The sequence below is a fragment of the Miniopterus natalensis genome, chromosome 8, assembly GCF_054644295.1.
Source record: "Miniopterus natalensis isolate mMinNat1 chromosome 8, mMinNat1.hap1, whole genome shotgun sequence".
In the NCBI taxonomy this organism is placed as follows: domain Eukaryota; kingdom Metazoa; phylum Chordata; class Mammalia; order Chiroptera; family Miniopteridae; genus Miniopterus; species Miniopterus natalensis.
In genome coordinates, this window is record NC_142088.1 from 5,028,965 (window position 1) to 5,054,766 (window position 25,802).

Sequence of the window (25,802 nt, forward strand, 5' to 3'; positions counted from 1 at the left end):
ACATACTCCAGGTCGCACGCTGTGGCACAGGCTTGGCACAAACTTCGAGAGCAGACATGAACATAGGCATGCAGAGTGCACCCGCCATCGTCTCAGTCACCCTTCTCAGAGACCCCGAGGAGTGGTCACAGACACCACATGAGCCAGAAGCTGGACTGTGTCTTCATACAGCTCAGACTTGTGCTCCTGAGACCTCAAGGCTGGGGTCCTAGATCTTCCTCCCCATCCAGACACAGGCAGCTGTGGATGAGCCCTTGGAGGTGTGGGAGGCAAAACATGGTCCTCCCTGCCCCCCGCAGCTCTGGCAGAATGCAATGAAAGGTGCCAGACAAGTGACTCGGCCCAGGAGCCAGCCCTGCCCCTGAACACTCCACACCCTAGTTCCCAGCTAAGGTATTGGAGAGGTTACCACTTATGAACATAGAAAGCACTGTTCCTTGTTATGTTTCAAAACTTTTAAATCCTCACCTGAGGATATGTTTTCTAAAACTTGATTTTATAGAGAGGAAGGGAGGGAGGTAGAGGGAAACATCTATATGAGAGGGAGACATTGATCGATTGCCTCCCATAGGCACCCCAACCAAGGATGGAACCCACAGGTATGTGCCCTGTCTAGGAATCAAACCAGCGACCTTGCAATGCACAGGATGATGCTTAACCACTGAGCCCCCCCAGCTGGTCAGAAGTTCCGCCATTCTTAAAATTCGGACCTGTAGCAGGCCTTCCTTACTGTCCACTTTCCAGCTTCAGGTAGTAATTAATATATTTAAGGCTGTTAGGTTCTCTTTTTAGCATATTAGTGGAGCTTAGACATAGCCAGGTCATCATACAGTTCTGACAGTTACCATTTCTTTCTTTGAAAATGCTAGACAACTGCATCAGTGCTTCTTCCCCTATCGCGCCTTCAGTTTCCCACAGGTGAATGTTTTTGCAACTGCACTGTTCCAGTACCCCAGGGACTATCAATATTGTGCCTGTGATCATCTGGCTAGACAATGATCCATCTCAGAACTCCATGCTTAGGGCTGGCTTGCTAAGACCATTATGCTAAGTTGGGTTCCCTAAAGGCAAAGCCTGAGATAAAGTCTCTTCAGTAAGCGATTTATTGGGAGAGTCCTCTCAGGAGGAGGGATAAGGGAAGCAGGGTACCATGGTGGGAAAAGCTCAGCAAGGGCGTGGTCATAGCTGGAGACTAACCCCAGCCTGACTCACTGGGGAGCACAGGATTGAGAGTCTCTCCACATGGTTGACTCAACCTTGATGCTGGGAAGCAGCCCCCAGGACACAGAGATGTAACCTTCATGTGAATCTGGCTCCATTTGGCCCAAAGCAATACACGGGGGGAGGTGGCATCGGCAGCCAAGCCTCATAGCAGCTGGGGGATGAGAAATCTGCCTGAAGCGGGACTGTCCAGGGTATTAACAGCATCCACCACACCAGGGAGCTGTTTTAATTTCTTTCCTGAATAGCAAAGACTTCTTTGAAATTCTTCTTAAATTCCTCCTCTATTCCATCTGAGTCATTGCTCTGGGGAAAAAAACAAAACAGACAAAAATAATGACTCTCAACGTCAGTGTCATTAGACACCTTGCAATTAAAAATGATCAGGGCTCGTCTTAAACACCTAAGTCACATTAACCAGGTTAAGTTTAAACCTAGCAGCTGAGAGAGACTTCCTTCCTAGGAGCGACTTGTTTCCTCAGAGCATGGTTGTGTCTCGTGGTCTGGACGGAAGTGGGAAATCATGACCACTCCGAGGACCCCTGTTCATCGGGTTTGGGGCATTTCCCTCAGTGAGAGTTAGAAAAGGAATCTAAGGTCTTAGTAAGAACCACCTATTACAGATGTTTCCACACAATCAGTGATCTTCCTTTCACGTGGTCACTTCTGTTCCCCTCTGGTGATCTGTTATGTGGTTCATTTACACGCAAAGGACTCTGCAGTTTGGGACTTGTGAGCGGCCCAATGGAGATATTTGGGGAGAGGAACAAGATGGTTTAGGAAGCAACCCTCCCCTCCTTTTGCAGCAGGGAGGACGGGACTGTCCTCAGTGGGCACCGAGAGGGATGAGCTCTCCGGCGCCTGGAGTCTGGTTGCCGGGCCGCCTCCTGACTCACTGTTACTCTCCCTGGTGAGCTTAAATGCTCAGCTAAAAACCCCACTCACCTCCTGAACCCTTGCTTGTGTAGGCTTGTCAGAGGATGAAGGAAACTCTAAAATTCCCCGGCACCAGGATATGAGGGCGGAGTGACTCAAAGGAAAGAAAAGATGGGAGCAGGGAGAGCCACTTACGCTGGGGCCCTGAAAGATGCGATCCATGTCCCACACAAACCTCTGCACTCGGGGGTAGCGTCTCTCAGTTAGAGTCTTTTTGATTTCATCCAATGTCTTAAGTTTCTCTAGGCATTGAGAAGCCTTTTCAAGCTGGTGAAAAACAGATCAATAGGAGCATCAGCGACACAGTTCTGTCTGCGGTCTGTGGGTTCCTGTGACACCCAGCGGAAAACCAAAGTAAAGGAAAGGCCGCTGGAGCTCTCCCTCCCGTGGCACCGGGTTTCAGGCCCAGGAGAGCCCCCGTCCAGGTCAGGTAACACCTCGGCGGCCTGGAACCCCGGCTTGTTGTTACTCACGTAATTTTCATGCGGAATAGCCCGGAGAACGATGCCCTCTAAACGGCAGTAGACCTTCAAGAGGGAGTACTCACATTTCTGCAAAGGAAGGAGGCAGACAATGAAGAGCAGCTTGGAGAGGACGAGCCCACACGCGTGCCCAGACACATGCATGACCACACCAGCCTTCCGGAGTTTCCCCAAACAGGCATTGCTCTTGGACGCTCACAGGTAATAGCTGGGTTTTTCCTGCGAACAGGTTCCGGCGGGTTTTCAGCGTGGTTGAGGCACGGTCAGAAGAGCAGGCGCTCTCAGACACCCCCCCCCCCCGCCCCATGACTGTTGACTTCTCACAGTGAGCGGGAAGAAGGCTTGGACTCAAATCCAACTCACCAGCTTCTCCTCGGGCCCCATCTGCCTCGCCAGGACCTCAGATTCGCTGTAACGCTGCCGAGTTCTTGAAGGCTCTTGTATTGCGCAGAAGGTGCAACTCCAATCGATCCTGAGATGTCAGATATAAGTGAGCAAGGCAAAGCCCCAGAAACACCCACTGTCCTTTCAGGAATGGCCAGTGGGCACAGCAGGGAATGAAGGGGACACCTCCCAGATTCTCCAAGTCTCTCCTGTGATAGCCCTCCTCCCTAGACGGTAGCAGCAGGGGGTTAGTGGTTCGAAGGTGGTGTCAGGGTGCATGGTGGGCTCCCCTTTCTCTGTCTGAGCTACTGGGAGCACTAGGAGCCCTGCCTGCCAGGCCTGAGTGCCAGAGACTGGGCCTTAACCCCTGGGGCCTCGGGCCTCCATTAGCCTGTTGAGGACATGGCAAAATGAGGGAACCAGGCCATGTTTCCTGCCTTTTCTGAGTGAGCACAGAACACAAACAAGTAAACAGGAGTCCTTTCTGGGAAAGTTCTGGAAAGGACAGTAGTAGTATGTAGGCAAAGGACCCAGCCACTGGCCTCAGCCTCCCAGAGGAGAGAGGTGAATATTACCCTCTACCTGACACATCTTTAAACAGCTCCCGGGACCATACTGTTGGACCCTGTACCTCTGACCCTGCTCTTTCCCCACCAGGACACAAGGAGGAACTCTGATGGGGGGTTTGCATGGCAGGAGGAAGGTCCCTAAAAGGAGAGGGGGTTGCATCTCACAAACCTCCCAGGTTCCACAGGTGGGAGGTGACAGTCCCCATGAAAGACGTCAAAACAAGAAATGCATATGAAGAGCTTTCCTTCGTCCAGGCAGATCTTGCATTTATCTGAGCTGTCCAGCTAGAAGGCAAAACAACATTAATGTCCCCAGTGCCACCCTGAAGACCAGCGCTGTGGGAATCTAGACCTTGTTGCCTTTGTGCGAACCTGCATGGAGAAACTTATGTGTTTCTCCTTGAGCTGTGAACTAACTGCATGGAGTGGTGGTTTCAGAAAAAGAATTCTTGGTCTGCAGTGAAGTTCAGGATGACTGGACAAGTTCTTCCTATAAAACCAGAGATTCTAACACAGAGAGACTAGCAACAAAACAAGAGGATGCTTGTGACAGAAATGTGAATCATTTTATTACCTTGCTGATAAAACAAAGTCCTGGAATAAAGTGTTAAATGCATTTGCCTACACTACAATGACTAAGATGTGTCAGGGGAAGATGGTATATTGAGAAATTAGTAAGATGGAATAAACTTCTAAGAAAGCATGGCATCTTAGTTACTTGGCTGTAGGCTCCCTCTGAGTTGAAGGGCCTGGTAAGGGTTCCTGAACTATGGATTGTCCCTGGATGTCCTCTGAACCTGTGACAGTGTCTTTGGGCTGGAAAGACCATGGGCACAGATGACCAGGTGGTGCCAGGGAGGCTGGAGCTCTTTGGCTGTGGAAGCCTGGGGACTCAGCTTGGCATGCACGGTGTGGAGGCTCCGTCTCCGAATGGCCAGGGAGTGTGGCAATTGCTTTGTTCTATAAACAGTATAGAGAGGGGCCCCCTTAAACAACTAATACTGGATTTCTTACGAGTCTCAATATGTGGCCTTTAACTAAATTTAATTTCACTTGGAGAAAATAAAATTAGATAGTATTTCCACCCAATCTTGTAGTGTAACTCCTACTCACTGAACCCAACAAAATTTATAGAGTTGCCCGGCTGGGCGTGGCTCCAGTGGTTGTGCATCGATCGACCCAGGATCCAGGCGATGGGGGTTCGATTCCCGGTCAGGGCACATGCCCGGGTTGCGGGCTCGATCCCCAGTCGGGGGCATGCAGGAGGCAGCCAATCAATGACTCTCTCATCATTGATGTTTCTATCTCTCTCTCTCCCTCTCCTTTCCTCTCTCTGAAATCAATACAGATATATTTAAAAAAAAATTTTAGAGTAGATATGAAAAAACACTGTGTTATATACAAATGCCTGTGTATTCCTGAAAAAGAGCTGGCCTGTGACTGAGCCCTTTGCTAATCAAAAAAATGTGGTGTAAGGACTGATATTAAAGCTCAATATTATGTGCTGCTGTGACATCTGGCAAAATTGAGAAGGCCTCGAACTGCCTATCTGCACTGCAAGTTCCCCTCTGCACTCTGCTCCCCTGGATAAGGTCCCACAGCTAAACGATGCTCCTAGTCAAGAGGCCATGTGTAACCCTGCCCATCCTGGACTAACAGGTTTCAGTTCACTGTCAGCCACGGAATGACTTAAACAAGTCAGTCATGGAGACCAGGGGGCCAGCCCACCCTCCAGAGCCCTGGGTTGCTCCCTCCGCTCCCAAGGGCAACCTTGGCAAGCCCTGCAAAGCTGGCACTGCCCTCCTTCCTCGGTCTCAGAGGGTATGTGACTAATAAACACCTGTCAGTCCATCTGTCCAGTGACAGATGCCATTGCTTCCCCTTCCCAGACTGTCCGGTGGACACCACCTCCTTGTCAATGGGGTGAAGAGGAAGTGATTAAAACAGAAAACCACTTCATTCTTTTTCAAAAAAATGAGAATCAGCATTTGCATACAAATCCAGAACTATCAGAAACTGTATTTGCTCCTGGTACTTCTACTGGTTCTGCCTTCTGAGAGAATCGAGGCAGTCTGAGAACATCTCTGGGGTAGTTCTATCTGAGGTAGAAGCATCCTGTCTATCCCATGGTCTATTACAGAAGTTTCTATTCTCTTGACCACTCAGGTGACAAAACGAGATTGGCTTGGGGACAGGCCCGCCCACTGATGAGTGCTGGGTGGAGGGAGAGGTCCCCCGGGGAGCTGGAGGCAGGGATGACAGCGTCCAGCTTTCTCTGCCACGGCCACTCGTGCTCCCTGCAGACGCGGGTGGTCTCTGCGCTCGCTCTCCTGGGCTGCTCCCTCAGCCTCCGCTCTACCTGTTTCTATTCCCCTCCTTCCCCTCCAGCGTGTAGACAGAATCCCCTGGTCTCCACCAAACTCTCTCCAAGCTGCAGCTCCAGCGCTGTCTCCAGCTCCCAGGCGTGCAGCCTGCCTTCTGCATTCGTGCACATCCCTGCGCTCACCAGCATCCTCCGGGCCCTTAAGGCACACCCCAAACTCATCCAGTCACAGCCGTGTGTCCTCCTGTCCCCACACCACTACGTGTTCTTTCTTGGTGCTGCCATCTCATAAAACAAATATATACCTTCCCCCGCAAACCTGAGAATCCACCCTGGTTCTATCCTCTCGCTCGCATCCCAAATCCTATCTGTCCTCACTCCTCACACGGATTGTTAAACTTCTTTTGTTAGTGCCACTGTCTCTGTCGGGCCCGCTGTGTACAGGCTGCCGAGACCCTGATGAATGGTTGGTTCCACCCTGATACACAGAGAAAACTGGTCTGTTTCTCAGTCTGTGTTATATCTCGGTTAACAGCCCACAAAGATCAGAAATGTCCTTCTGGAAGCAAATGGGCAGAGTAATTTGGAACACAGCTATGTTATTTCTCTTTGTGTAGAAAGTAGTTAAAGATGACCAGTCATTCTGGGCTTTTGGGTGAAGATGCTTATTTTAGGGGAATCAGGATTCTTGGTCATTTCTTTTGCTTTTAGAAATGGCCATATATGAGAAACTGCAAGGTTCAAGGAGCATCTTGCCAAGGGCTCCCTCCCCAACAGCACCATCCTCATGAAAAATCTGCCAATAATTTCTGCTTGACAGAGAATTCTGTATGTCTCTGTGTGTATTTTATGGAAGGATGGGAGAGGGTATAAAAAATCAGAAAAGAAATATGCTTTTAGTTGCCTATGTTATGAAACAGTATGTGGTTTTGTACATGTCTTAAGATAGACTAAGTATTAGACCTGGTTTTTCTGGATGTTGGCGAGCAAACTTTTGCTCCATCAGATTTCATTAAAGTTATGAAATAGTAATTTTTATGAAAAAAAATCAGGGATTAAGTTGGAGGTGAGCCTGTGACCTTATTAAGAAATGGTTTTATGTATTCCATAATTATGTTTGGTTTTACAACTTGGACACCCTGACAGCACCTGTATCTAGAGCTAAAACTCAGCTATGAGGCCTATTCTGATGGCTCCTGATCATCCCCATCTCAAATGGTTTGCCATTCAAAGATGACCTTGCGTACAACTTAATGCTGAATGGAGCAAATCTGAAGGCACTTGCAAAATAAATAACTAAATGAAAATAAAGGCAAGGGAGAGGAGAAAAGGAAACAATGTTAATTACACAACTCAGACCATAAAAAAGATGCTGTACATATAAAGAACTTGTATATAAGAACTTGTATAAAGTAATAATCACCTTTTTTTTCATGCCACACGTTCCTGGGGGGGGTGTAGGTAGGTGAAGATTCTGAAAGAGTAAAAGATCCAAGTGTGTGGTTAGCTTGTGTTTGTGTTTTGTGAGTCTGGCATTCTCACCTCCTCACAAATATTTCTACTTGGATGTCCCACCCTCAGCTCTAACCAAGGTGTCTAAGTGAGACACCATCTGTTCTTCTAGAATTCCTCAAGGGTAGCTGGAAAATCGTCGTCAGAATCTTTTCCATTTCTTTTGTGTTATTATTTGCTTAAGTTTTAAGAGGTTTTCCTTCACAATCTCATTGACACCTCTTGCTTCCTTTCCATTACTACCTGTGCCACTCAAGCTTACATCCTCACACCAGGGCTATTCAACCAACACACATGTATCCCGCACCTACAAGGTGTCAGACGCTCTGGAAAATGTTGGGCACCCAAAGATGTACAAACCCTAGAGAGGTCTAGCGAGAACAAGAGGTTGCATGGGAGGCAAATATAACACAGTGTGAGAGGTGTCTTAATAGTGGGCCAGGGGGCCCAAGGATGGGATGACCAGGCAGGTCAGCCAGGGAATATTCCAAGAGGGGTGACATTGGAGCTGAGCAATGTAGGTTGACTATAGGTTTTTTGGGCTGAAAGACAGTGAAGTCATTTCTAGGCATGATGTTGTTTGAGATATTGTTTTAAATATGTCATTTCACACCTCAGGAGACCTTCCTGGCTCTGCATTTGACTATATTAAGAGTTTAAACTCCTTAGCCTGGCATTGAATCCCTCCACAAACAACCCCAACTGATGGATTATGCCATATCACACACAATCCGTATACCTCGACCCACGGAGCCACGTTAGTCGTGGTTCTGGTTTCACCCCATTCTTTCTCTGGAGTGCCTTCTGCCCGCTTGTTTGGCTGTAGACTGTCTCCTTTCTTTCAAGGCCTAAAGTTGTGTGCAAGCACCTGAGTCAGAATGACCCTTCCCTCCTCCAGGCTCCTGCATCTACCCCCACAGAGCCCCTCTGACAACATCAATGTGCTGCCTTGTGCTGAGTATGAGGGTTGGGCACCTCTCCCTGGGACAAAGATAAAGTGAGAGGCCTGGGGGCTCTAGCCACAACTCAGCATGTATTTCATGAGGAAATAGTGACCTTATCTTTGACTACAACAAAAAGTCACATCTCCTGCCCCGTCACTGGCGTACCTCCATCAGGCATTTTAGGGTTTCCCCACCACAGCGCAAACTGGTCTTCCAATTACTTGATTTTTCGTAGCCTCCTTCGACTTCAAATTCCTTGGGGCTGAACCAGTTTCCATCTTCTGTCCTTATACACTTCACCGTGGCTCCTGAAAGGTCAGAGTAAGTTGATTGTGAAACCTCTTTGTCCTCAGAGCTCAGACAGTGGCCTCCCACCACATTGGACCTGAATAGCAGAAGAATCTGGCCTCACCTTTCATGCTTGAGAATCCCCAAACCCAGCCTGTAAGTCCCTTGTAAGGGGATTTCCTACTTTGGATTGAAATCTCAAGTGGGGGCCCCACTGTTCACAATGGCACTAAGGAAACGTCTCTGCCCTATATTATAACAATTTTCTTCCAGGTGAATGGCATTATGGAACAGATATTTTTCCATCCCTGAAATCATGGGTAGCTAACATTAAAACAATTGTGAAATATATTTCAGTGGAAAATCTAACTTATACATAAAAGATAATCATACACTTAACAACACTAGTCAAAAAAAGGAAGTCAAAACGTCATGGAGGTGCGACATCATACCCACGAGGACGGCCGTAAGGAAAAAAAGAGACAATGGCAAGTGTTGGTGAGAATGCAGAGAAATTGGAGCCCTCGGATTTTGCTGGGAGGAATATATACTGGTGCAATACTGCAGAAAATACTTTGGTTTTTGGTCAATAATTTTAACATGGAATTGCCATATAACCCAGAAATCCCCCTCCAGAGTATATAGTGAAAAGAATATAAAAAATATGTTCACCAAAAAACTTTACACAAAACTGCATTATTCATGATAGCTAAAGAGTGAGGAAACCCAAACTGAGAGGTAAATGCAATATTGTGTATCCATACCACGGACAATAAAAAAGAATAAAGTATAATACATGCTACTGCATGGATGAACCTTGGAAACATGCTGTGTGAAAGACCCAGGCACAGAAAGGCACATGTTACATCAGTCAGTTGGTATGAAATGCTTACAACAGGCCAGCGTATAGGCCAGGAAATAGATCAGTGGCTGCTCAGGGCTGGGCGGTGGGGTGGGCATTGGCTGCTGAGAGACCTGGGGTTTCCTTTAGTGGGGGGCAATATGTTCCAAAATGAGACTGTGACGATGGCTGTAGAATCTCGAGAACAAATAATAGGAACAAACAAAAACTCAGCAGTGAATTCTACATGTCAAATGGTGAACTGTGAGGTAAGTCTCAGCAAAGCAATTTAAAAATTAGTTAAGATGCAAACATTTACGTCAATTGGTGCTCCTTAGCCACATTGAGAATAATCTGCTATGAAGCTCATCATAATAGACAATTATTGGAAAGCTTTATAATGTTAAAATCACAAAATATTTTATATTTATTATGTAAACTAACTCTCAAAGTCACCGTGAGGCAGGTTTTAAAGGACCCATTTCTTAGATGAGAAGTTTCAGGCTCATTCTTTGCTCAGTCACTCTTGGCAGAGCTGAGGCTGGGGCTCAGGTCATCTGATTCTAAGTTTTGTGGTCATCTCACTACATCAAACACCCTGTCCTGGCGATGATTTCCAGGAGGGGTACAGGAGATGAAGGTGGAGGCTGATTCAAAGTAAAATATGCAATATTTTCCACTCATAGACTGACGTTCCTGCACTTCTCTTGGTTCTTTGGGCGTCCTCATGGACACTTCCACATGGGAGTGAGCACTTAATATGCGCCATTTCTTAAAATATGAAAATATCATTTTAGGGACCCCTACCTCCTCTCAAGACAAAGGGGAATAATTCCTTAAATGATGGGTAATTCCATTACTTCTTGTGATTCCTTATAGAGGGGCTACGAATTAAAGTAGACCTTGAAACTTACCTCGTTTCAATTTTCTCTTAATTAACAGCCCCCTCTTCTCCCCACAGGTCACGGGAAGTATCTCAGAGCTAAAATCCACACTCTCTTTTTTGTGGCTTCTTGGCCCTGAAAGAGAAAATTCTTCATTCTGTCTCGTTTTACAATTGTACACGTGCACCTTCCTCCCACGTTGAGGTCGTTTCTATACAGACACAGGGGGGACTTAGGAAACTTTATTCCTCAAATCTCCAGAATTCAAAGCTTTCCTTTCAGTGGCAGTTTGAAGCATAACCAGAGTGTCTACCAGGATTTTACCTCTCAAATCTCACACAATCAATACAGTGGCACCTCGGTTTTCGAATGTGATCTGTTCTGGAGCCCGCTCGAGCTCCGAAACGTCGGAAAACTGAGGGATCCACAGCCGACAGCTGGGCCTCGGGATCTTGCCCTCAGCGGGAGCCGCGGGGCATGTTCGACCTCCGAGAGGAGCTCGGAAGCCGCAGCATTTCCGTCCAGGTTCAGTGTTCGTAAACCCAAATGTTCGCCAACGGCGATGCTCGAACACCGAGGCACCACTGTAGTTCACCAGAGACATCAGGCATCAGGAAAACCGCCTCAGCTCCCGGCCAGCCCCCTCCCCACTCTTCCCTGGCAGCGAGACACAGCGCGTCCTGCTCTGCAGGAAGCCCCCGGCTTTGCTGTCCCGCTGCGGTGAGGCCCCGGAGACAGTCAGACTGTCCTTGTGCCTCCCCGGCTGGGGTCTGACTCAGGGAGCAGAGGGACAGTGATGGGGAACCTGGTGAGCGTGGCGTCTGCCTGCTCGTTGTGTTCTCTGCTTTGCCTCATTTCTCCCCACACCAGCTTTCCCCAGAGACAGAGGAGCTCAGGAAACTCTAGAACCACCTGCCAATGGCGCGGCCGGCTGGACCATTTGCCGTCTGACGATGGCGTGCCCTTTATGAAAAGCTACACCCAATACACTGATCATCTAACTGTGACCTCGTCTCCCCCCGTCTGCACACTTCTCCGCTGTGGCTCTTTGGTCACTGAAGGCAGCTGTCCCCAGTGAAGGCAGAAAGGGACCAGCTGCTTCCTGCATTGTGATCAGGACAAAAGTGGTGGGGATTAGTGGTATATAGGCCAACTCTGAACACCTGGATTCTGTTCTGACCACTGCTGGTAATGATGCTTCGTTCTTTCCCACTCTTTGGAGTGCCTGGAGGATTCAGATTTAATCTGGGTTATATGTTTTTTGGAAATGCCTTTGCCCTGCTTGTATCTGACCCTTCTGGACGAAAAGTCCGAGTGACAATAGGAGATTATCGGAAAGAAAGATGAAGTTACAGCCAGTGGTTGGTACCGATTTTGTGGCACTGAAGGAAGAACATAGATCCAGGCACCTGAGGAGGAAACACCTAGGAGGTGTGGGAAGTGGAGAGGCATTAATGATATCTGTCTTTCAGAACTGCCCCGAGTTATCCTTCCAGAAGGACATCGTCCTGGTCTAGCTCTTCCACGACATAGATGCTGAGTCTGCTGCTCTGCATCAGGTAGGAGGGAACAGGGCTGGTGCCAGCATCTGTACAACCCACGCAGAACATCTCTGGACATGGTCCCCACACTGATTTTCAGCCATTTCAGGGGAACACATGCCATCTGGACATTATGGACAAAGAGAACAGATTGGGTAGAGTGTCTTGCCCCCACCTCCTTCCAAACTCCAGCGGCAATGAACAGAACTGAAAACTCTAAGGTTGCAGGTGAAGGAGCCCACCTTACCCATGGCTGATATATTCCCCTTAGGAACCTCAGCAGTTGTAAATGCCTCTTTCAGGGTCACTGTGTGTGTCCCTGAGATTGTAACACTTGTGTGAAAGCCAGGCATTCACTTGCCTCCCTCATGCAAACATGGTGACTTAAGCCTTGGCAGTGTCTGTGTGTATGTGTGTGTGTGTGTGGGGGTTTCATAGGAGACTTAAACAATTATGGTTTACAAAATTTGTTAAATGCTGAAGGAAACAATTTGAATGAACCTGTTTCTATCCTCCAGGGGTCAGATTAATCATAGTGTCTGGTGAGTGATGTACTCATGGGGAAACTGCCAGAATGTGCTGTGTGAGGTGAATTTGTTAGGAGGCAATTCTCCATGGAATTCCACATGCCCCAGAGTATCTTCTCAAGGATGTGTGGAAGCTAGAATTAATGTAAACCCGTCCCCTTGCCCGCCAGGTCAGAAGGCACATTTGTTTCCTGACCAGTATAAAACCAGAGAACATTTCCCTCCTTCTAAACATCCCAGGATAGTAAAGTCTCTTCCTCAGAGGACAGCTGCTTATGTTCCAGGGTGATGGTCATGTTCTGTCCCTTGATAAAGATTTGGCTTTTACAGGAGAATACTTTAATCAGAACTCCTAGAATGACATAATTAATATTTGTACATCTCATTGCAAATTTCATCTCAGAAGAAAAGGAAATACAAATATTGAGTCTTGTTAATGATATGCAGTCTAAAGTGTTTGGAGGGAAGTGTACTATTGTCTGCAACATTAAAATGTTTCAAACTTGAGGATGGTTAGTGGATGGATAGGGACATGGAGAGATGGAGAGAAATGTGATACAGCAAGAACAGTACATGTTAATTGTGAATCTATGATTAGTGTAAAATTTCCCAAGGTTCTGGTAGCCTTAAAATTTTCACAAGTCAATATAGTTGGAAAAAGAGATTTTTGCAAGAAAGAAAAGATCCTCAAGCAAAGCATTCTAGTTAAAATACAAGGAGAACATTCATCAGTCACACAATAGATTCCAGAAGACAATGCAGTAATCATATTAGTTTACTGAAGAGAAATAAACGTTGACCTAGAATTTTTAATCTTGATAAAAAATTTCTTTCGAGCCCTGGCCAGTGTGGCTCAGTTGGTTGGAGTGTCATCCCATACACCAAAAGGTTTCAGGCTTGATTCCCAGTCAGTGCACACAATTAGGTCGCTGGTTCGGTGCCTGGCTGGTCAGGGCGCATACGAGAGGCAACCAATCGGTGTTTCTCTCTCACATCTCCCTCTCTCTCTTCCTTTCTCTAGAGAATCAATAAAAAAATTCTTTCAAAATAAAGGCAGATTTGCACATATAACACTTGGCAGGTTTGCCACTTAGACACCCGCACTAAAAGAACCAAGGATTTACTCAGCTAGACCAAAGATGAAACCAAAGAGAACCAATGAGTGCATAAAAGGGTGAAAAATGATAATAGTTTCAAAATTTATAATGAAAAAATAATAAAATATTAAACTATAATAACTAAATGATGGGGATGGGATGTTCAACTTGAGGGAATCCATGCTAAGACCCTTGTCATCTGTTGAGATTAGGGCATGGTTAAAGTAATTACACAGGGATTAATCAAAGAACTTCTATGCCGATATGCAGAACCCATGGACACAGACAATAGTGTGGTGGAGGCCTGGCTTGGGGGTGGGGTGGGTGCCAGGTGGAGGGGATTAATGTGGGGGAAAGGGTACATATGTAATACTTTCAACAATAAAGATTAATTTTTAAAAAAAGAAATAGAAGAAATTTTTCTCCAATTTCCAAACCAGCAGAGAAAAAAGGTAGAATACAAAATTCTATCTCAATCAATCAGAAAGTAGGTAAGAGACACACAAACACACAAAAATAATGGTTATGAATAATATAGATATATAAGTCCACATATATCAGGGACCATAATAAAAGTAACAAATAAAACATAACTATTAAGAGATGAGGATTATCAGGGGAGATTACAAAAAGTTAAGCGTCGTTACAAGAGACATAAAACAAAGCTGCCTAGGAGGGTATAGAAAAAGGAGAAAAAACATAAAAGTTAGTGTAACAATATTAGCATCCTGAAAAAGAGATTTGAAGGCAAAAAGCATTTATACGGATAAAGAGGAACGATAAAAAAGAAGTTATCTAAGTTATAAAAACCATAAATAGCATCCAAGTTTTTAAAGTAAAACAACAGAACATGGAGAGTTGGCAAATACTCAATCATTTGGAAAACTTAACACATCTTTATACGACATGATGGAACAAATACAGCCTCATTGACCATGGATCTAGTAGACTTAAACAGCTGTGCTGGATAAAGGGGATGTACACGGGAGAAGCTGCGCCCAACCAAGAGTTCAAATGTACACACTTCAAAGTGACATAGAACATCTACAAATATTGGTCACACAGGTTCCAAAGGGACTTTCAACACATTTTAAAGAGTTAATGAAGTCAATTCTTCATATCGTGCTCCAGAAACCCATTTTTAATTCTTTCTTACTAACATCTGCATTCTTGGAGATGTCATAGTCCAGACAAAATACCATAGTTCATAACTTCCCTAACAGCTGGCAGGGCGAACGGGTTAAGGCTTGATGAGCGAGATGAGAGCAGAATATTGTTGTGGGACGAAGGAAACTCTAGGAAAGCTTCCCACAAAGGGGACAGGCCTTCGCGGGAAGATATGTTCTGCTGTCCTCCATTTCTCTCTTGGATGGCCTAGAACATGGCCATGTGGCTGGGGCGCAGCAGGCGTGTTGGAAAGTGATGCGATCTTAAAAGTGGCTAAACTGAAAGATAGAAGAAGCCTCCATACACTCAGGGCCTAACATAGCCAAAACCATTTTGAAAAAGAGAAACAAAATTGTAGACCTTCGAACCTGATTTTGGGGCTAATTATAAAGCTAGTAATGAAGATGGTGTAGTATTGACATAAGGGTAAACATATCGATAAATAGAACAGAAGAAGCGGCTCAGAAATACACCCGTATGGTCATGCAACTCATATGGCCAACTGACTCTCAGGAAGGATGTGAAAACAAGTGAATTCAATGTAGAAGGGATAGTCATTTCAACAGATGGTGCTGGGATATTTGGATATCTCTACATCCCACCCCCCCAAAAAAGTTCTTATCTAGCATCATAAGCAAAAATTAACTTAAATTGGATCACAGATCTAAATGTAAGGGCTAAACCATCAAACTTCTTGAAGAAAGCAGGATCTTGAATTAGGCAAAGATTTCTTAAATAGAATCCCAAATCACAGATTATAAAAGGAAAAAAACCCTGTTAAATTAGACTTCATCAAATATTAAAAATTTTTGTTCTTCAACAGATGTGCCAAGAAAATGAAAAGGTCAGCCATAGACCGTACGACATAATCAAGTAAAGGATTTGAATACAGAACATATAAATAACTTTCACCCGAAAAACAGAGCGAACCCAATTCAATAAGGTCAAAAGATGTTGACACTTCACCAAATGAGACCTGTGGGTGATGACAAGTGAAGGAAAAGACGCCCTCAGTACCTTTAATTATAAGGGAAATGCAAATTAAAACTACGAGGAAAACCATTACACACCCACTAAGAATGGCTAAAATAAAAAAAAAACACAACTAACAATACCAAGTACTGGTGAGTATGCAGAGCAACTGGAAGTTTCATGCATTGTTAGTAGGATTGTAAAATAGTATGACCACTTTGAAAAACCTTAGCAGATTCACAAAGTGTCGACCATGCACTTATGTTCAATTCATATGACCCAGTAGTAATTCTTCTAGATATTTATCCAAGAGAAATTAAAAATATGTCCGCCCATATATTTGTATGAATGTGTTCCTCGTAGTTTCTTTGTAATAGCTTCAACCTGGAAATAGTTCAATGCCTACGAACAGGTGAATAGACAGTCTGCTTAGTCATAAGTGGAATACTTCTCAGCGATAGAAACGAAGGAACTACTGACACAGGCAGCAATATCAATGTCTCAAAGCATTATGCTAAGTGAAAAAGAACACATACAAATAAACTACACATTGTATAAATTCATTTACATGAATTTCCAGGGAGAAAAAGTGATAAAAACAGATCAACTGTGGTCAAGGCCGGAGGGTGCAAAGAGAGAAAGAAGTGGACACTGGTGGATGATGGAATTGTTGTGTCAAGATCATGGTGGCATTTACATGACTATCCACATTTATTAAAACATATTCAGTTAAACCTTTAACGAGATGAAGTCTATTGTATATAAATTATATCTCAGCAAATCTGACAGGAAAAGTAAAAATGTGCACAATCTATATAAAAAAAACTATAAAATTTTATTGAAGAACAAAAAATGTGACTTGAATAAATGCATAGGCCATTCCCCTTTAAAAAAAGTTTCAATTCTACCCCAACTAATCTGTAAATTCACTGTACTTTTAAATTCCCAAAGGAATCGGAAGGTTTCAGAACATCTTGATTAGATTCGAAACCCACAGAGGTTCAGCATTACCAAACTGAAAATCCGTCTTTTCTGTTTGTCTTCAATGTATCTTTTCTTTTTTGCAACAGAAAACATAATGAGTGAAAAAAGCAAATTTTACTTTAAAGCTTTCTAATTAAGCCAATTTTGTACCGAATTATAAACAGATGAGTGTCTCCGAGTAGATTGCTATTCACAGGCCCATGAACGCAGGGAAAGGCACCACCAAAGGGCATTTCAATCCACGGGATAAAAAAGTGTTGGGGTAATTTCTTGTAATTACCATCTCACATCACACACGAAGAGGTGAACGCTGTGCGGATTACAGGTTCTCGAGGTCAGCCCCACTCCCGATGCCCTTCCTCTGCCCCCGGAGCCAGCAGCCGTGCAGCTCTCTGACGGTTCTTCCGCAGCCCCCTCTCCCTCTCTCCACAGCCAAGAAGGCTTCTCCACTTTTTAAGGGCTATGGGAGTATATTGGGGCCACCCAGGTAATCCGGGATAATCTCCCCCATCCTAAGGCCCCTAGTTTAATTCAAAATGCAAAGTCCACTTGCCATGCTAGATAACAGATTAGGGGTTCCAGCTATTAGGACACGGCCATCCTGGAGGAGCCATTGTCCTGTCCACCACAATGCTGTACGTAACAACGGCGGTGCTGAAGCCCTGCTATTTAAATCTCATTTCTCACAACAGAAGCAAATGAAACTTTAGTCTTACGTTTTCTCGTCTTGCCTTTCTCCGAAGTAGATGTCTCTCTAAGATCCGCAGCACCTAGAAAGTAACAGGCGGAGGTGAGAAAACCAAATAAATACACAGAACTTACACATTTTAGGATGACCCACACTGCAGAAGGCTTGAGTTTATAAGGGTGTTTATTGTTTCTTTTTTCTAAAGGAACTGAAAATCCTACTAAATTGAGAAGTAGGACTTCAGAATTGGCCCGGAGTCTTCCTTTATTTCTCAATAGCACTTTGAAAAATACTGTTAAATACTCAGAGGCAGGAACGGGTATCACATACTGTTTAGATCTTAAGCTTTTGATGGGGAAGGTTGTGCCAAGGTTTGTATGACATCACTGTATAAACCTGTGACATGCTGGAGCACAGACATCCATCAAAAATATGTGCTGGCTTAAGAATAGTTGATTTGACATCTTTTTTCCTAACAGTTTAGTGGCAGAATCAGTCGTTTCTGAGGCCTTGTTAAGACTGTGACAAAATGACACTATTATCTAGAAGCAAAAGAATGCTCGGCTTTCGTGGGTTCCACGGAATGTGTGATGGGGATGGAAACTACTGTATAAAACAAGGCTGCCCATAGCATTAGGCAAGCAGCATTTTGATAACCATTTCAACCTCCAGTTTTACAGAGGAAATAGCACAGAGTCCAGGCCAGTAGCCGTGCCTTTCCCTGTATCTCCACGAGCCTTTTCGGGAGACCCTGAAACGTTTACTTGGCTGTTTCCTCACCTAGAAACAAGGCCAATGATGTCCGTCCTGCTTACTCCTCAGGGCTGTTTTCAAGGAAACAGTAAGACACTATTTGCAAAGGTCCTTTGAAAAGATACTCCATGTATCAGAACTTGCTGAAGAACTCTGTCCAAAACAACACTTTGGGTTTCAAAATACCTTCTCCATTTCTGCTGACACTAGAGAGCTGGAGGAATGGACCCTTGACACTATTCAAAGTTTGTGATCAGATGGGAACATGACCTTCCAATCAAGAGATATTTAGCTTTCTCTTCTCTTCAGAAATAATTGTCTAAATCCAACACTTTATAGTCATAGAATTAGTTTTAAAATAAATCCATTACTTTGCCAGCCTATGTCTACTATACAATCAATAGATGGGTGCATAGGTGGATTAATAGGACCCATCAATCAATAGCCTTATCTTCAAAAAATATAAATATAATAACTTCTTATTGCCTTGCACATCCCAAAAGGTCAAGGAAAATAAATGCAGAGAATGGGATTCCAGGGTAAACTGGATCTATGGTACAGAAGGAACTCAGAATAGATGCCTCAGGAAACAGTAGCTCTTAATTCAGGTTCCCGCAGCCCAAGCCTTGAGCTCCCACCTCCTTACCAGGTCCCCTTTTCAATGCTGAGATGGAAGCTTGCGGGGGATTCTCTTCATTGCTGGATTCTGAGGGTTCCTCACTCTGGATCACTGTGCAGAGGAGAAAAAGCCCTTAGTGTCTCAGGGCGGGGCCAAGGAGCCCCCAGACAGGAAACCCCCTCATGAGAGCTCTAGGAAGACCTAGAAGCTAATCTAACTCAGGTCCCCCCGGTCTGTGCCCGAAGTGTGTCACCTGCAGGTTGCTCCAGGTCCTATCCAGAAGGTGGTGAAGTTCAGGGGGCAGCTTTGGCCGCCCTGCAGCACTCTTCTCACCCCAACCCTCCCCTGCTGGCCGCCACCAGATGCAACGTCAAATGGCTGAGGCCACAGCCTGATTCAAGTAAGACGGCCTCAGAAAGCCATGGAGCCAAGCACATGGGCAATGGGTCCCAGAGCTGTCAACAGCTGGCAGCAAGTGCATTTGAGAATGAGAGGACCAACCTCCCAGGCACCCTGTGTATGAAGAATCTGTTATCTAAGTCCTTGGAGAAATTGCAGAAGCCCAGACGGACCATTCTGTGTGATCAGTAGGAAAAAGCAGCATCACTCCCACCACAGCACCTGCCAGATGGGACAAGAACAGGAAAGGATCACACAACAGTCAACAGGAACACACCATTGTCACTCCAGGGATCCGGGGCCAGCCATGGCAATGTTTCATACAAGTTTTTAGCAATTCCTGGGGGAAGAAATGAGAAGTTTATATCAGAAATTGAAGAATGGGCCGTGCCACTCTCCCCTAATCCCTTTTAAATCCTTATAAAGTAAGAGCTGAAGACTCCCTTCCCTCCTGGTGTCCATACAGAGCTGCACCCCTAGCCTCAGGCCATCTCACTGAGATCACCCACGAGCCACTAGGTAACCGGCAGTGGCTTCTCTTGTCACCCACGGCCACAGGGAACCTGTTTTTGTCCCCAGTGCTACCCCTGCCTGGTGGCCATAGCTGATTTCCCATGGCCTGCACCCCACTCTCCCTCCGCAGGTCTGCTCCCTCTGTCTTGTTGGCCGTTTCATCAGGATTCGGGGCCCGATTCCCGTGCCCTCCTCCAGCTCCTGTATTCCTCCTTCGGTGTCTTTCTCTCTGCACACGTCCCTATTTCTGTCTCAGCTTTCAGCCTCTGCCATGAGATCATCTAGATGTGCAGAGGGGTGAGAACACAGGCCCTGGGGTCAGAATGCCTGGGGCCATCCTCCTCGTCTGACCCCCAAGCCAACTACACACATGGTCTCTGTAGATTTCAGTCTCCTTTTCTGCACTTGGGCAGACAGTGAGCGACACTACGCCCAGGGCCAGCTGTGAGCAGGAAGCCACAGCTGCCGGAGTAAACGCTCAGGAAGTGAGCTCTGAATAATGTGGTGGCTTTTATTGTTCTTGACCCCTTTTCTCCTGTCTTTCATTTCTCTTCCTTCTCTCTCTCAAAATACCCGCATCCCTTTCTCAACACCTTGTCACTTCCCCTCCTCTCCGCCTACAGGACTGCCCATCTCCTTGAAAGTTTCTGCTCTTGAACAGCACCCCTGACAATTAAAGCGGTTCCTCAATCGGCCGTCATTAGGGGTCTGCTCTGTGACGATGACCTGGACCCAGAGTTCTCAGCCCTTCACAGCTTCACACTGATCTTCTCCTAAGGGGGTCTCTCTAAATCCCAGTTACTTCACCATCAGCATTCTCTTTAAATCTGGCTTCCTGACACACTGGGTTCCCGTTTCTCTGTCTTGGTTATTGGGTTTATGGTCTCTCGTCACAGCTCCTCCTTCAGGATCAGCCCCTGGTCAGACTCTCATGTGAACAGCCCTCCCTGCCCTCTCCATGCTCCTCAACAGTTCTTCCCTGATCCCCAAACTCCACTGAGGACTCAGGGCCCACCTCCCCTTCTCCTTTCCTCTTAGCAGATCAGAATTGATTTTTATCTGGTTGCAATCACCTTGGTCAAGGCTTAGCAGGGTGTTCAGGTTCTTTGCACTCCTTTCTCTATCTCTTGCTTCTTGACAAATTTTCTCAATGATCACTGAGAAAAGGGAGAGAGAAGACGACACTTAGATATTTCCATCAGAGACCACGGACATCATCTTAAATTTACACATTTAGAAATTTCTACTGCTGGGTCACTCAAAGCTCATTGAGTTCCCATCCTCGTGGTTAAGTTCCCCATCAGCCCAGGGACAGAAGAGAGGACCCTCAACAAGGGAGCCCTTATGCTTCCTGCAAAGAAAGGGGCCCCTCAAACGTCAGGATAAAGGAGTCATGGAAACCTTGAGAGCCTGCCTTTTATGTTAAAAAAGTTACAGATGTCTGGGAGAGCATATATCAAATAAATAATGAAAGTGAATGAGTTTTCTGACCTGTTCAAATAGTAAGGAAGAAACAGGAATTTTGGGGGGAGAAGGAAGGCCCTATAGAAGTTTATGTGTATGAAAGGGAAAGCCCAAGAACTTTAAATAAATGGTGAAGAGAAGGTGGAATGAACTGGGTCAGGAGGATGAGCACTTCCCAAAGGGACACCAGAGGACACAGGAAAGACTAGAAACACCCCCAGGGGGACCCAGATCCCAGAACAAGGGAAAGACACTTGGACGCTGCAAGCGGGAGTGAATATTGCGGCACTGGAGGGTGTACCAAGAGGCTGGGACAGGGGCCCTGGACGCTGCCAAAAGGGGAGATCAGTGCATCTGCATGCAGGTGACCCAGTGAAACAAAGGGAGGAAATAAACCAAGAAGCTCAGGGTGGGTATCTGAGGGGCCTCCAGGCAGGAGGAGACTACGAAGGTGGTGGGTATACTTTTCCCCCAGGCTGACGGCAGGTGAATCTCCTGGGTCAATAAACCTGTCCTTATGAACCTAGAAGTCTGTATTATCTCTGTAATGCCCAGCAACTAAACATCGAATGCCTTAGCTTTGGATGTCCAAATTTCCAAAATCTTTCCAGGTTTATTTTTTTTAATTTTTAGAGAAAGGAAAGGAAGGGGAGAGAGAAAGAGAGAGAGAGGGATCCAACCAGGGATAGAACCCGAAACCTGGGTATGTGCCCTGATCTGTGAAACCCACCACATTTTGGTGTGTGGGACAATGCTCCAACCGACTGAGCCACAGTGGGCAGGCCTCAAATTTATTCTTTTGAACCAACTCCCACAATCTGCTTCTCACTCTCTGATTGAGAGAAATCTAATTTGTCCTTGTTTTGCAGATCTGTGGGACCCTTTGGCACTCTATACATTTTCCCATAGTATCTGCCTTCCTCAGCTCATATAGTTATTTTTCTCATGAATTCTCCATCGTTATTTGGACACTGTGGTTGATACCAAATGGTGTTGGAATAGAAATTTTTCCAGTCAAGTCAAAACAAAAATTACTGGAGAGACAAAATATAACCAGGGACAACCATCCAAAAATAATGGGAGGGACAGTTTCAACCACAAATTCATGCTACAATGAAAAAGAATAAATTGTGAACTTAGGAAAATGTAGTGAATCAAATCTACAGTTTTGTGTAGTATGGAAAACAGTCTCTGGCTGAGCAAGTGTTTTTGAGGTTATTTAACTAATATTAGCTTCACCTCTGTGGAGAAAGAGCTCATACAACCATTATCCCTCACTAAGGCCAATTTGACCTGGGTTAACTTTCTTGCTCATAACTCTGGAAACTTGATGCAGGTGGTCTGTCTTCTGTATTACGAGGCCAACACTGGGTTTAGGGTGAAAAATGACCCGTGCCTGAAAATTGTATGTGGACTCAGAGGGACTATGTGTAAACTAGAAGCCATAATTGGCCTTCTGCCATTGTGGTGGCCTCTGTAACTCAGCTGTCCTTTGTGGGGTCCCTGAAAGTTATGACTACAAAGTTGTTCCATGAGACATTGACTCCCCTGGGCATGGTGCTGCTAAGACAGGTAGGTCCTGCACTCACAACTAAGCTGTCACTTGAGGTGGGTTGTGGTCAGCTTGGTGGACTGGTGTGTGGGCCCTTACAGAGGGTCCCATAAAAGAAGAGCCACTGATGTTGCCTTAGTAGGATGCAGTGTTTCTTGTCATCTGTCCTTGTAAGTAAATCTGGTGTGACTGTGACTATGACTGTGATTGCCCTGTGAGTTTAAATGCTTAGTTAAGCTGTCCTCCAGGTGGGTGTTGTATTCTGGTCCTTATACCAAAAGCTATGAGAAGGCTTACGATACGTCTCTTTTCTCAACTGACAAATTTCTACTGCCAGCATCGTGTGACACATGGTAGACACTTGATATATATTCATAAAAAAAAAAAATAGGCCATGGGCATCCAAAGGTAGGTAATAAACCCAATTACCATTCCTGAAGCCTTCACGAATGCCATTTAAATCAGGGTAGCTCTTCATGATGACCTTGCAGAACAGTGTATCCAGAAGGGGTAGCTTAAATGTCTTCTCCAGTTTTTCGAGAACATCATACACCACCTTTTCTACAGGTAACGACTTTTCCCAAGATTTGCGAGACTTCTTAAAAATTAACGAATGAGGAAAATATAAATACAGACATCCAAGTTACAGAAGAGCCCTAGAAAGTGATTTTATTGTTAATGCATCACAATTTCCCAACATAGGTACCTGCTCATGTAAAGTTTTAGAATTTCTCTATATTTGTATGACTAACTCGAACACCTAAATCCCTCCTCCTTAAAAATACCCATTTGTGAATCTGATCTCCTCGCTCTCATTTGCATTACATGGAAGAAAGAGCAATTGTGAAGAACAAAACCAGGTCCACAGGTAAGGGATGCGTAGCCTTTTCAGAGTCTGGCCAAATGTTTTAGGAAGAGACTTAGTGGTGATGAGCTGCTGTTCTACTAACTGGCAACCCTTGTCCCTCCCCCAAGACTGACCTGTCCTGGAAGGGCTCGAAGAAGCCAAGTGGTAATTCTCTCCCTTCTGTGAACTTTGCCATAAAGAAAGCCTATTCATGGGGAAAGAGAAGGCTTTCATCTCTGTATGTCCACCTATGTCTTTTGCTAAAATTAACCTAAATTACAAGACTCCAGAAATACCAAAAGAAAAGAAAACTGAAAACTACTGGAGAGAGACTAGCAAGCAGCTACTTCCAAATTTACCCTAACAAGACATTAATGCTCTGTAGATTTTAATCTTAGATCTAAGTATTTAAATTGATGTGCATTCAAATGAAATGCTGTCTAAATTATTTTATTAAATCATTATTTTTAATTTTCCCCCCATTATCATTTACCTCCCCATACCTTCTTCCCCTTCCAACCACCCATAACCCCCTGCAATGACCACACTGTTTTCAGTGTCAAAGAGTTCTTTCTTTCTCTCTTTTTTTCTCTCAATCGCTCCACCCCTCCAGCTCTACTGTTGACAGCCGTCAACCTGCTCTCTCCATAAGTCTGTCTCTATTTGCTTGTTAGTAGTTCAGTTTGTTCATTAGATTCCACATATGAGTGAAGTCATATAGTACTTGTCTTTCGCTAACCGGCGTATTTCCTATAGCATAATGCACCCCAAGTCCATTCATCTATTCATTCACTCATAAAATTACTTTAATTCCCAGTTCATGCTATATTGTATACATAATTCCTACATGGCATTAAACATCAGTGGAGCCCCCAGCTTCAGATCCAGCCTAATTTCAATGCTATTCACCCCAACTTCAGTGGGCACCATGGAGCCCTATTCCTTCAGTTAGGAGCAGGACTGTCCCCAGGAATGCCTGCTTCTCTTTTCCCTTTTGACCTTATAGGAACACTTAACAGCAGTACTCAAGAAGGTCCCCACACAGAGGAGACTCCTCAGTTGCCTCATTGTTCCCTGACATTTGATTCCAAACTATGAAAACATAAGTAATTTGGGGCTGCTTTACCAGCTTGTGACAAAGTAAGCCTCACTTACTTTATAGATCTTGTCTGTGATGAATCCACGGTCACGAAGAATCTCAAGGAAAGGAAACACTTTTTTTATTGCATCTGAAATGTCAACCTTATGTTGTATGAAGTGCTTGTGTGCAATTTTCCTGAGAGCATTGTAGTCTATTTTCTGGTCTTCTGCAGATATCCTAGGGAGAATGGATACCATGATTTTGAGATGCTTGTGGAGGCTGTGACACTTTCTTTGGGAAGGATATAAAGATATATGTGAAGAATCAACATGCATAGCCCAGAATAAATGGAACTGATACAATAAAAAAGATATAATAGAAGAAATCATGGCGGATCAGAAAGGCATACATATTATTGAAAAGTCCAGATTGTCCCAATCAAGGCCATTGTAAACATATTTTCTCCTCAACATGTCTGGACTTTTTTTTTTTATGAAAAATTTCACTTCTATTCAACATAGTATTGGAAGTTCTAGCCACAACAATCATACAAGACAAAGAAATAAACAGCATGTAAATTGGAAAGGCAGAAATAAATCTCTAGTTATTGGCAGGTGACATGATATTATATTAGAAAACCCTAAAAACGCCATCAAAAAATTATTAGAACTAACAAATGATGTCAGTAAAGTTGCAGGATACAGAATTAATATAGAGAATTCTGTTGTATTTCTATATACCAATAACAAATGATTATAAGAAGAAATTAAGAAAACAATCCCATTACAATTGCATCAAAAGTATAAAATACCTAGGGATAAATAAAACCAAAGAGGTAAAATACCTTTACTCTGAAAACCATAAGACATTGATGAAAGAAACTGAAGACGATACAAATACATGGAAGGATATACCATGCTCATGAATTGGAATACGACTTAGCAATGAAAAAGACTGAAATCTTGCCTTTTGAGAAAACATGGAGAGGCCTAGAGGGTACTACGCTAAGTGAATTAAGTCAGAAAGAGAAAAACAAATACCTTTTTATCTCACTTATATGTAGAATAAAATAAATGAATGAAGGAATAAATAAATAAATAAATAAACAAACAAACAAAACAGACCCATAGACACAGAGAACAGCAAGCTGATGGTTGTCAAAGAGGAGGGAGTGGGGAAATGGGAATTAAAACAAGAAAAAAAATTGAATTTGT

General features: G+C 44.6%; 1 protein-coding gene across 1 annotated transcript; it reads right to left on the reverse strand.

The window, feature by feature from the left end:
• Positions 1-1,113: 1,113 nt before the first annotated feature.
• Positions 1,114-24,845, reverse strand: LOC148092548 (nuclear body protein SP140-like protein). The gene is made up of 11 exons (XM_087819965.1): positions 24,663-24,845; positions 23,090-23,258; positions 18,752-18,843; positions 10,415-10,595; positions 8,537-8,679; positions 7,339-7,389; positions 3,762-3,877; positions 3,003-3,111; positions 2,631-2,708; positions 2,293-2,424; positions 1,114-1,527 (listed from the first exon to the last, which is right to left on the reverse strand). The coding sequence occupies exons 1-11, from the start codon at positions 24,843-24,845 to the stop codon at positions 1,450-1,452; spliced, it is 1,332 nt and encodes a 443-aa protein (XP_087676091.1). The 3' UTR covers positions 1,114-1,449.
• Between the last annotated feature and the right edge of the window lie 957 nt (positions 24,846-25,802).

Excerpts from the sequence above, each read along its gene's own strand:
- LOC148092548 (XM_087819965.1), bottom strand. The coding sequence starts at position 24,845 with ATGGTATCCATTCTCCCTAGGATATCTGCAGAAGACCAGAAAATAGAC. Across the intron at positions 23,259-24,662 it reads TCACAGACAAGATCTATAAA|AAGTCTCGCAAATCTTGGGA; the intron begins GTAAGTGAGGCT and ends TTAATTTTTAAG. Across the intron at positions 10,596-18,751 it reads AAAGGGGACCTGGTAAGGAG|AAACGACCTCAACGTGGGAG; the intron begins GTGGGAGCTCAA and ends GTGTCTGTATAG.